Source organism: Vombatus ursinus, unplaced genomic scaffold (assembly GCF_900497805.2).
Source record: "Vombatus ursinus unplaced genomic scaffold, bare-nosed wombat genome assembly UNPS02014831.1, whole genome shotgun sequence".
NCBI lineage: Eukaryota > Metazoa > Chordata > Mammalia > Diprotodontia > Vombatidae > Vombatus > Vombatus ursinus.
Window position 1 is genome coordinate 474494 of NW_020954609.1, and position 12081 is coordinate 486574.

The window sequence follows — 12081 nt, forward strand, 5'->3', positions numbered from 1 at the left end:
AACCCTCTGTGGGGTATGAGATTCAGGCCTGAGCTTAGAAAGAACCAATAACTAAGGCAGCTGTGGCATAGGAGCACAGGCTGCCATACCCTTGCTTCCTGTGGCTTTGGGGCACATCCTTGGCCCTTTGCAGCCTGTAAGTGGCAGAGGCCCTTTTGGACCAGAGGTGGGGAACCTGCTGCCTCGAAGGCCACACGTGGCCTTCTAGGTCCTCGGGTGCGGCCTTTTGACTGAGTCCAAGTTTTACAGAACACATCCTTTTATTAAAGGGATTTGTTCTGTGAAGTTTGGATTCAGTCAGAGGGCCACACTTGAGGACCTAGAGGGCCACAGGTTCCCCACCCCTGCACTAAACTCTTGACCTTTTGCCCTAATATCTGGAGCTTTGCCTGCTCCCAGGAGCTTTCAGTAGTTAGTTGGCAGATGTGAGCAGATTACATGCCTGTTTCAATATGCATTCACTACTCCCACCTTTTCAGAGTTGGAAGAGACCCAAGAAAATGAAATGCATGCTTTTCAGTTTTATTTCAGATACTTGTTCTGAATCAATGATTCTATAGCATATGTGGCCCCTCCCTACCCAGAGCAGTTTCCCATCTTGGATGGGGGTGGGGTGGCAGAGTAACCAGTGGAAGAGTGATTGGGGGCAGCTGGGGATCCTATAGTTTTGTTTCCCTATCAGGTGCTGGTGTTGGAGAGGTAGAGGTAGTGATCCAAGATCCCACGGGGAAGAAGGGTACCGTGGAACAACAGCTGGAGGACAAGGGCAACAGCACATACCGTTGTAGCTACAAGCCTACCTTGGAGGGAATCTATACCATCTATGTCACCTTTGCTGGGGTACCCATTCCCCGGAGCCCCTACATTGTTGCTGTTGGGCAAGGTGAGCTCCTCTGATGCATGTTATGCTCCCCACAAGGCCAGCCATCCTGTGCCAGGGACCCCATGGGGCTGACTGCCATCTCAGCCACTGCTGCTCTGGCTGCCCTCATCCTCTGGCTGCCCCATCCTGGAGAAGTTGAGCCCATGGTGGGTGGGCCACAAGACCACTCTTCTTCTCATCTTAATTCACGGCCGCCTTGAGTCCCCCCTCTTTCCCTCCTCTTTTTTCATCACCTCTCTTTTCACTGTTCTCGGCAAACTTGCTCTCCCTTTGTGGTTTGTTTCCCCTCTGCTGTCTGTCTCTTCTTCATGCTTTCGTCTTTTCTGAAGACCTGGCTCCGGCTGCCTGGGAATCTCTGCTGAGCTCTGATCTCACCAAAGGGTGGACGGTACTTGAGCCCAATTATTTTGGAGGGAGGGGGTGATATTGGAAGGAGTAGAGGAGGGAGGGGAGGGAGGGAGGTCCCAGCATGTTCCTGTAGCCTCCCAGCTCTGGTAGCTCAGTAAGTAGCTGGAGCTCACAAGTGCCCCAGATCCTAGTCACTGGGCTAGTTCGGCCTGGTCACTCCCCTTCAGTGGGGCCCTCTGTGCCATGAGGGCATTGCACCTGATCATTGGCTGCTTTAGCATATGATTACTGCCTCCTCTATTGCCCAATTCTTTGAGAAAAGACGATCCTGGGTCCAGGTTTTGGCAGGCAAAAACGTAACGTCAGAACAGAGGCCTCACCCTCGGCCTTGGGCTACTTGGACCCAGAGTATCCTTGGGGTTCCTCCGTTTCTCCAAATAGTGAGACCTCCCTTGTCTCCCCAGCCTGTAACCCCAGTGCCTGCCGCGCCGTGGGCCGAGGTTTGCAACCGAAAGGCGTTCGAGTGAAAGAGATGGCTGACTTCAAAGTCTACACCAAGGGGGCAGGCAGTGGCGAGCTCAGGGTTGTCGTGAAGGGTCCCAGTAAGTCAATTGCCAAACATAGGGACATGTGGGGTACAGAGCTGGGGGGCCCCACAGACAAAGAGAGGGAGATGTGTTTAACCCCAGAACATGGCCTCTGGAGGCTCAGAGTAGGCCAAAGGAGGGGAGGTGGAGGTGGAGCGGTGGGGCAGCAGCCTAGGAATTCATGGAACGTTTGCTCAGTCTAACGAGATAAAATTAAGAAATATAAAGTTTGGAATGTAAATACCATGAGGAGAGGTTTATTGAGATAGCAGGTTGTCCACAAAAACTATGGGGAGTGGGTAGAGTCAGCAAAGATATGAGAGCTGAGGAAGGGAGTGTCATCTCCATGTGCTTTAAGGGAGGTCCAGGGCTAACTTCCAGGGATGCCAGCTACACTGGGAATACTGTGTGGGTTAGGAAGGTGTTGGGAAAGTGCCAGCTGTCCTGAGGAGGGCATATGTAATGAAGAAGAACCTTGGGGTGATGTCATTGAGGATTGGTTGAAGGAACATGAGATGTTTAGGTTGGAGAAGAAAAGACTTGAGGCGGGGTGAGGACATAATCACTGCCTTGCAGTATTTTTGAAAGGCTGTCCTGGGGAAGACAGACTAGTTTTGTTTGGTCCTGAAGGGCAAGGCCCCTTCACAGTAAGGGCCAGCTCAGGGCCTATGGTGGCTGCGCAGAGCTATTTCAAAAGAGAATGGGTTCCCCTTCACAGAAGCTACAGTCACTTGGTGGCTGGGTCAGTGCAGGGCAGGGGATGAGCCCATCCAGGGTGGAAGACCTCAGGCCACTGTTCAGATGGATACTGAATTTATGAAGTCCCTTCCCTGCCCCTGGATGGGCCTGTACCCCTCTCAAGGGTGCACATTTGCTGCAGTTGAGACTAGGAAACTCCCTTCTCTTCCCCTCCCTGCTCCCCTTCATCTTCTGCAAATGCTACCATGTTCAAGAGGCATTTTCTGGTCCCAGTGGCTTTGTTTGTACCTGAGGTTTACTTCCAGTCCCTCCTGTCATTCTCCCCACCCCTGCTGGGAGCTGGGGTAGCTCCTGTCCAGTGGATGCTTCTGAGGGCCAGGACTGGTTTTTGAATCTGTATCCCCTCTGCCTGGCACTGAGTGCCCCTGGACCTCTGTCCGTTGGTTGATGACTCTGGACTAAGTGTTATAGGAGGTCCTGGGGAAGCTAAGGCATCTCCTCAGCCTTACAGGGAGCTTACAGTCATGTTGTGGGGATGGGGGTTGAGGAAGAGGACACCAACACAGATAATTCTGATGTCCAACATTTCCTGATGCTGACCTCTGAGAGACAGATGCAAAATCATTTGCCATCTGAGGCCTGAGGCTGCTTTGGGCTGGAAGGATATGGAACAGTTTCCTTTTCCAGAGAAAGTGGCGTTTGAGTTAGGGGTATTTTAAGAATGAAAAGAGTGAGACAAAGATGGCTGGGGGGGCGGGGGTGGTATAAGGAAAGGCCCCTCCCAGTATGTACAGATCTGGAGGGCAAAGTGCAGTCTAGCTTGGCCAGAATGGAAGCAGAGAGAACAGTGGTAGGAAAGAAGGCTGAGACAGATTGGGGGGTCTTTGATGACAAGCAGTTTTGTAAAAATGTCTTCCGGAGACATCAGAAATGGAAACCTCTGGACAGCTAGTAAGAAGTCACTCTGCAATTCTCCCAGGCGCCAACTGGGGCCTCTTCAGGGTGACTAGGGTAGATGGATGCTGGGGACTGGGGTTCTTGGAATACTTTGGGATTGACTCTATTTCATCTACTGTTCTTCTCCACCCCTCCTCCCAATAGAGGGTGAAGAACGGGTGAAACAGAAGGATCTCGGAGATGGCGTCTATGGCTTTGAGTATTATCCTCCCGTCCCTGGCAACTATACAGTCACCATCACCTGGGGCGGTCAGAACATCTCCCGGAGGTGAGGAGGCTGGGGGCAGTGACCAGGCACTGATGTCTGTCCCCTCTGGACTTCCTTGTTTGAACAAAATGGAAATCAGGTCACATGGTAGAACCCCTACAGCCCAAGAAATGATCCCCATATGACAGCGGTGTGTATCAATAACATTTATATACATACGTATGTCTCCTTTGAGCCTTAATACAACCCTGGCAGTTGTGTTTCCCCATTTGATAAATAAGGAAGCTGAGGTTTGGAATGACAAAGTGACTTTGCCCAAGTCACAGAGGTGGCATTCAAACCCAAGGTTTCCTAACTCAGAGATCAGTGTACTGTCTCTTACAACCTACTGTGTCAGTCAAATCTGACCATGGTTCCTACACCTGCCACCTGATAACAAGGCCATTCCCCTCCTTGAGCTTTAGACGCCTCATATGTAAAATGGATAAAGTCTCCCTTCTCATCTAGGGGGAAGCAGGGGGGAAGAAATTCAGCTTTCCTCACTGCTGTGTGTATGTGTGTCCTCTTGGTAGCCCCTTTGAAGTAAAGGTGGGCACGGAGTGCGGCAACCAGAAGGTTCGGGCCTGGGGCCCTGGCCTGGAGGGTGGCGTGGTTGGCAAGTCAGCTGACTTCGTGGTCGAGGCCATTGGGGATGACGTTGGCACCTTGGGTATGTCAGAAGGCACCTTCTTCGGGAAGATTTGCCCTAACTGGGGTGTGGGCAAGAGGCCAGAGAAGTGGCATGAAGCCCCATTACAGGATGCCCCCTAGCCTAGCAGAGAAGTTGGGAATATATCGTGAAGGGGTCCTCTACTCAGTCAAATGGTTCCCGAGTAGAATGGCATGCACTCGATTCAGAGAAAGAGGAATTCTTGGGGTGTCAGGGTGGTGGAAGACATGAGTTCAAACCCTGGCTCGCTTACTGTGTGTCTGAGCAAGAGACTTGCCCTCTCTCAAACTCAGGGCCCTCTAAGACCCCTTCAGATAGTGGGAATTCAGAAATAGTCTCTGCCTTGGAAGGCCTTTTGTTCAGAGAGGCAGGCCTGCTGCCGTTTCATCCAGGCTCTCAGACAATTGCTTTGCCATGATTCCCTCCCCCCCGCCACCCAGGATTCTCAGTGGAGGGCCCCTCACAGGCAAAGATTGAGTGTGATGACCGGGGCGATGGTTCCTGTGATGTGCGCTACTGGCCACAGGAGGCTGGGGAGTATGCTGTCCATGTGCTCTGCAACAATGAAGACATCAAACTCAGCCCATTCATGGCTGATATCAAGGCAGCCCCCAAGGACTTTTACCCAGAAAAGGTGAGGGAGGGCTGGGCCCTAGGAAGATGCCCAAGGCCTGCTGGGGACCAGGCTGGCCAGCTTTGCCTTACTGCAGTGGGCATGGCCTGTGGCCTTTCAGCCGCTGGGTTCCTGCCTCACGTATCACCCCCTCCTGAAAACACCCATGTGGCCCAATCCTTTTTTCCATGTTTGCCTCAGGTCTATCCTCGGGCCTGGGCAGAGGCCAAAGCTAGAGGGAAAGGCAGCTGATAGCTTTTGGGAGAGTCCCAGAGTGGCAGCCAGGCTCAGTGGTCAGCCAGCATTGCTCTGAAGCTGCCCCAGTTGCCTTCTTTGATCATCTTGCCCCTTTCCTTTCAGGAGAGAGGCACCACTCCCACTAAGTTGCTGCCAAGGCGTAGGGAACTCAGTGCCAGGGCCATGGGGTTCAATCCAACAAGCATTTTATTAAATCCACACTGCATGCAAATTATGAACCCTGGCTTACCCGCTGTGGGTCCCAGAGGAGCTTTTGGAGGTCCCTGGGCCAGGCTGGTGGAGAAGGGATGGATTTCAGTGGGCACTCTCATAGCTTCCTTGGAAAGCCTCGTGCTTTAGCTGTGCTAGCTGTCTCAGGGCTGAAGTCAGGGGGAGTTGACTGCTCCAGACTCTCTCAGCCTGTTCAGGGAAGGGACTCTGGGTCTGATGTCTTTTTGCACATATTTTAGGTGAAAGCTCGGGGCCCAGGACTGGAGAAGACTGGTGTGGCTATCAATAAACCAGCCGAGTTCACTGTGGATGCCAAGAACGGTGGCAAGGCCCCTCTCAAAGTCCAAGTGCAGGTGAGATGGGGCCGAGTAGCAAGGGGCTGGCATTGGAGCCCTAAAAAGAAACTGTTTGAGCTCAGTTGCTTCTCCTCCCCTTTCAGGACAGTGAAGGCTCCCCCGTGGATGTCACCGTGAAGGACAATGGCAACAACACCTTCAGCTGTTCCTATGTCCCAAAGAAAGCAGTCAAGCACACAGCTGTGGTCTCTTGGGGAGGGGTCAATATCCCCAACAGCCCCTACCGGGTGAGCCTCCCTCCTCCCATTTCTGCACGGGCTGAAATTGGGGACCGTGGGTAATGGAAGAGGAGACAGGCCTAGAAAGGTTTGGTGACTTGGCTAAGATCATGCAGGGAGTCAGCCATGTTGGGTCACAAGAGTCTTGAGTTTAGAGCCAGAGGAGACTTGGGTCCAGCCCCCTCCTATTTAAGCATTAGAGTGAAGATTTGAGCTAGGGCCTCTCCTGCCCAGTACAGCTCACTCTACTGCTCTGCTGTGGTTCCCATTTCACAGATGGGAAGCTGAGGCCCAGAAAACCAACCATTTCCTCAGCCTTGTCTGCCAGTATAGACATTGTTCCCCCGACGTTGCACTCTAGTTCCTCTTGGGGCCAAGCCAACTGATTTTTTTGATCTTAGCAGTGGTCATGTCACTGGTTCCCATTGAACTTATGCTTGTTCAGCAGCCCTAGGCAGCTCTTTTCTTCCCCCTGATGCCCATCTTATATTGGAATTCAATCCAGTGAACATTGATTGAGCTCTTACTTAGTGCTAGGCCCTTAGCCTGGAGTACAAAGGAGCAAGCAGCAGTCTCTACCCTCCCTCTGGAGTGGTGTAAGGGTAGGGGTGGTAACAAGATATAAGCAAATGAGTGAATGTAAGATAATTTGGGGAGGGAGGGAGCACCAGAATGGGAGTGAAGAGGACCAGAAAAGGCCCTTCAGAAGCATCAGCTGAGCTAAAGGAAGACAGTTAAGGATTTGAAGGAGAGTGGCCTGAATGAAGGAGCTTTCCTGCCTCTGTCTCTCCCTTCTCCCACCCATCTCCACCCAGCTGCCCAAACAGTTTTCCTAAATAAGGAACAAACAAGCCTGGCCCCTTCTTTCCCCAGCTGAAAAACCCTCCACCAGTGGCTGCCTCCTACCTCCTGGAGTCTGGGCCACCAACCTGGTCAGGTTGGCAATTCCAAACCCCCTTTGGGATGAATCCCCTGGCCTACCTTTCAAGATTGATTTTCCATGACTCCCCTCACTGACTCTACCTTCTGACCAGACTGTCCTAGTGCCTGGAGGAGATGGTCACCTCCCACCTTTGTGTGTGTACAAATATTTCCCCATACATGGAATGTACCCCATCTTTCTTCTCATCATCTAAAATGCCTGTCATCTTCCCCCTTTGTCTCCTCTTCTGTCTTTGTAGGTAAATGTGGGAGCAGGAAGCCATCCTAATAAGGTAAAAGTCTATGGGCCAGGAGTGGCCAAGACTGGTCTCAAGGCCCACGAGCCAACTTACTTCACTGTGGACTGTACTGAAGCTGGGCAGGGTGAGTGACCTTGGGAGTGGGGTGGGGTGGGGTGGGGTGGAGGTAGTTTGTAGAGTTGGAGGCTTGTTGGGGAGCTAACATAAAGATGGGAGTGGGGTGGAGTAGATGGGATTCTTCTCCTTCTTAGATTTCCTTGTGCATCACTACAACCTTCTATTGGCCCCGTCAGGGAGAAAAGTAAGGGGCCCAAGGAAGTGTCATTAGAAGCTTCTGTTCTCCAAGGCCCCATATTTCCATAGGCCCAAAAATAAGCCTGAAGGAAAAGCCTTGGCTTCCACCTCCTCGGCCCAGGTTACTGAACAAGAAGGAATTTAAAGTTGGCTCTAGTGTGGCCTTGGCCTAGCTAGGGGCCAGAGAAGACATCTGGCCAATATTGTTCTAAGCTTTGCCCTTGTCCTGTTCCAGGTGATGTCAGCATTGGCATCAAGTGTGCCCCAGGAGTGGTGGGGCCAGCTGAGGCGGATATTGACTTTGACATCATCCGGAATGACAATGACACCTTCACAGTCAAGTACACCCCTCGGGGGGCAGGCAGTTATACCATCATGGTTCTCTTTGCCAACCAGGTGAGAGGTACCCACAGCCTCTTGAGCTCAAATCTAAGAAGCCATTCCATATTTTCTCTACCTTTTCCCCCTATCTGGCCTCATTCTTGAATGCATTGTTTTTTTCTCCTTTTTAAAAATGACTTTTTTTTTGACATTCTAGAATTTCCTCACATACCCCACCCCAAAGCAAACTTCCAAATACAAAGCAACACCGCCCCCCCGACATTGTATGCAATACTCTGCACCAATAGTCCTCTCCCCCACCAAGAGGAAAGCATACATTTCTGTTCTCCAGAAACCATCCTTTTCTCCTCCATTCTTGCAAGAGGCAAATTTCAGTTAATACCTACCTCTGTCTAGCCTCTGTTCTTGAAACTCCTAAGAGTGGCTACTGGCTTCTTTTTCCTTTCCTAAATCTGAACACCTGGGCAGAGGAGGTAGAGACTTGTGGCCCCCTGGAGACCTTCTGGAGTTTCTTGCTGCTTAACATCTTATTTCTTTCTAGGCCACACCTACTAGCCCCATTCGAATCAAGGTCGACCCTGCCCATGATGCCAGCAAAGTGAAGGCTGAAGGCCCCGGGCTGAGCAGGAATGGTAAGTGACTGGATTAGGAGAGATTTGGCAGCTCAGGAAGAGAGGGGCCTATCCCATCAGCCTCTGCCTCCTGCCCCCTTGGCTGTGCCACCCAAGCAGTGGGTCTGCCAGTATGTCCATCTTAACCCACCTAACAGGAAGGGAAGGAGGGAAGGTAGCACTGAGGCAAGAGAGGGGACCATGTCCCCAAGAGTCCCATCTGAGGGGTAATGCCAAAGGAAATGCAGCTGCTCCAGCCGTCCCATGGCATCGCTTCTCTCGTCAGGTGTGGAGCTTGGCAAACCCACTCACTTTACTGTCAATGCCAAGCCAGCAGGAAAAGCCAAGCTGGATGTCCAGTTCACAGGCCCAGCCAAAGGGGAGGCTGTTCGGGATCTTGATGTCATTGATCACCATGATAATACCTACACCGTCAAATATGTCCCCTTGCAGCAGGTAAGCCCTGTGGCTCTGGCCCAGGGGCCTCTAGGGATGGCAGTGCCAGCTCTCCATCCCTACTGCAGACATCTTAACCAACTTGTAGAATGTACCACTAGACCTAACTCTAAGCAATCGTTTTATGGTTTTCAAATTTGCCTTTGGATTCTAAACTCTACAAATTTCAGCAAACATGAATGAGGACCATAAGTAATTAATTACTTAAGCACTTAGTTCAGTGCTATTTGTTAAGCACTGTGTTATACAATGAGGAGATATGGGCAACAGAGCGATCCTTGCCTCAGAGCCAAGAATCCCAAGATTGTACGAGAAAGGAGCCACTTAAATACCTCCTACTTCATTTTATCTAAGAGAGGGTAGGAGGCCAAGAGAAAGAAAATAATTGGCCCAAGGTCACCTCATGAGTTACAGGCAGAGCTTGGGCCAACAGGCAGGCCTCTTGCTTTCTTGCAATGTTACAACTAGGTTCTAAGGGTTCTGGCATAGGGAGTGAAGAAGCCCTCTTTCTACTAAGAACTTAGCAGATGTTAACTAAGGGCTGAGTATTGCTGCCTCCCTCCCCCCAATCCAGGGCAACATGGGTGTGAATGTGACCTATGGAGGGGATCATATCCCCAAGAGTCCCTTCTCTGTGGGTGTGGCCCAGACCCTGGACCTCAGCAAGATCAAGGTGTCCGGCTTAGGAGACAGTGAGTACTTGAGAGGAGGGCTATGTGGCTCTTCATCCCATGGAAACCCCGCCCCCTTTCCAGAGGATTGACATTCCCCAAGACTCTGTCCTCCCAAGAGACTGCATACATGTGGTTTAGGGGAGGCTGGAATTCTTTCCCCGCCACATTGATCGCATTTGGAGGGAGGGAGTCAAAGATCTGCTCCTGAGCCTTGTGTGGGGTCTGCACATATACACGCACAATCGCATGCGCGCATACACACATATCCTACTGTTCCCCCACAGAAGTGGAAGTCGGCAAAGACCAGGAATTCACAGTCAAGGCCAAGGGTGCAGGGGGCCAGGGCAAGGTGGCATCTAAGATCACAAGCCCCTCTGGCAAGGTGGTGCCCTGCAAGGTGGAGCCAGGCCTGAATGCAGACAACAGTGTGGTCAAGTTCATCCCCCGAGAAGAGGGCCCCTATGAAGTGGAGGTGACCTATGACAGCATTCCGGTCCCCGGAAGCCCCTTCCCAGTGGAGGCTGTGCCACCTACCAACCCCACCAAGGTACTAAGCTAGCCAATAGCTACGCAGCTCTCAGGCCTGATGAAAGGGCCTTTAGGAAACCACGTGTCACCCTGGTTCACTGGACCTAATAGCCCTCAAACTGCCGGGACACTAAGGTGTCAGTAGATAGGCATTTAGTAATCTCCTACTGTGTGCCAGACAACACTGTTTTAGCTAAGCTCTGGAGAGACAAAGAAAGGCAAAAGCCAGTCCCCTCCCTCAAGGAGGTCACGTTCTAACGAGAGAGACAACATGTAAATAGATACATACGGAGTAAAGGAAAGATCATCTCAGAGGCGAAAGGCAAGGTCTCCTGCAGAAGGTGGGATTTGAGCTGAGTTTTAAGGCAAGCCAGGAGCCCGAGGGAAAGAGGAAGAGGATCCTGGAGATAACTGTCCTGTGTGAGGGCCCTCAAGAACAGGGTTATCTTTGTGGGGAGTACAAGGGCAGTTACATTTAAGGAGACTGGAGAGGTTGAAAAGGGTCAGATAGTAAATACCCAATAGAAGCATTTCTATCTGATCCTGGAGGTAATAGAGCACCACTGGAATTTTGAGTGCCCCAGGCAGCTGAATGGAGAATGAATTGGAGTGGGGAGATACTAGAGGCAGATAGACCTCACCCCCACCTAGGAGGCCATCTGCCACAATCCAGGCATGAGGTGATGATAAGGGCCTGCACCAGGGGGGTGGCAGTGTCAGGGGAGAGAAGGGGGGATATTCAAGATTGCTGCAGAGGTGAGATGGACAGGCCCTGGTAACAACTTGGATCTGAGGGATGGATTTGAGTGGGGAGTCCAAGGTGAGGTTTCAAGCCTGGGTGAGTGGAGGATGATTGCCTTTGACAGGAGTAAGAGAGCGTTCTGGGGGAAAGGTAAGTGAGTCCAGTTTTGGACATGTTGATTTTGAGGTGCCTACGTGATAGCTAGGTGGCGCTGCAGTGCACAGAGCAGTGGGCGTGGAGTCAGGAACACTCGCCTTCCCTGAGTTCAAATCCAGCCCCAGATGTTTATTAGCTTTATGACCCAAGGCAAGTCACTTCACCCTGTTTGCCTCAGTTCCTCATCTATAAGATGAGCTGGAGAAGGAAATGGCCAACCATTCCAGTATCTTTTCTAAGAAAACCTCAAATGGGGTCATGAAAAGTCAGACACAACTCAACAACAACGTGACATCCACTTCAAGATGCCCAATAGAAAGTTGGTGATAGAGGACCAGTGCTTAGGAGAGAGATTGGGGCAGTAAAGGGAGATCTGAGAATCATTGGCATAGAGATTAAATCCATGGGAACCAATGAGATGCCCAAGTGAAGTAGGATAGAGAGAAGAGGTCCCAGAACAGAATCTGAGGGACACCTATGGTTAAAGGGTGTGATCTGGAAGAGGACCTAGCAAAGGAGACAGCAGGAGCGGTCAGAGGGGTGGGAGGGGAACCAGGAGAGAGGGGTATCCCCAAGACCTAGAGAGAAGAGAGTGTCCAGGAGGAGAGAGTGATCAACAGTGTCAGGGGTGTCAGAGAGGTCAAGGAGAATGAGGATTGAGGAAAGGCCATTGGATTTGGCAACCAAGATCATGAGTAACTTTGGAGAGGACAGTTTTGATGGAATGATGAGGCTAAAGATTGTAGAGTTAACAGGAGAGAAGTAGAGGCATTGATTGTAGATGGCCTTCTCAGGGAGTTAACTGCTAAAGAGAGAAGAGATACAAGATGAGAGTTCAAGTGAGGGGTTTTTGAGGGTACATTTGTAGGCAGTGCTATGACCAGCTGCTTCTAGTCTCCACAAATGTCAGCTAATGGTCATATCTAGCCAGCGTCATTGCTGAACAAGAGCAGACCTTCCCACCAATATATCCAATGTTCCTGGTCGGTTTTTAGAGAATAGAGAATGTATGTGAGTAATACCACAACACCTTCTGCTTGAGAAAGCAACT

The 12081-nt window shown here is 51.2% G+C and overlaps 1 protein-coding gene across 2 annotated transcripts in view; it reads left to right on the forward strand.

Annotated features, from left to right (window-relative positions):
* FLNA (filamin A) overlaps positions 1-12081 on the forward strand; it is a 57713-nt gene that overhangs the window by 15498 nt on the left and 30134 nt on the right. For both annotated transcript variants that reach the window (XM_027838927.1, XM_027838928.1), the window contains exons 9-21: positions 683-883; positions 1696-1833; positions 3619-3742; positions 4255-4391; positions 4832-5025; positions 5712-5825; positions 5912-6055; positions 7228-7351; positions 7757-7917; positions 8405-8495; positions 8761-8930; positions 9505-9622; positions 9889-10151. In XM_027838927.1, coding sequence (XP_027694728.1) covers positions 683-883; positions 1696-1833; positions 3619-3742; positions 4255-4391; positions 4832-5025; positions 5712-5825; positions 5912-6055; positions 7228-7351; positions 7757-7917; positions 8405-8495; positions 8761-8930; positions 9505-9622; positions 9889-10151 — 1979 coding nt within the window. The remainder of the gene's footprint in view (positions 1-682; positions 884-1695; positions 1834-3618; positions 3743-4254; positions 4392-4831; positions 5026-5711; positions 5826-5911; positions 6056-7227; positions 7352-7756; positions 7918-8404; positions 8496-8760; positions 8931-9504; positions 9623-9888; positions 10152-12081) is intronic.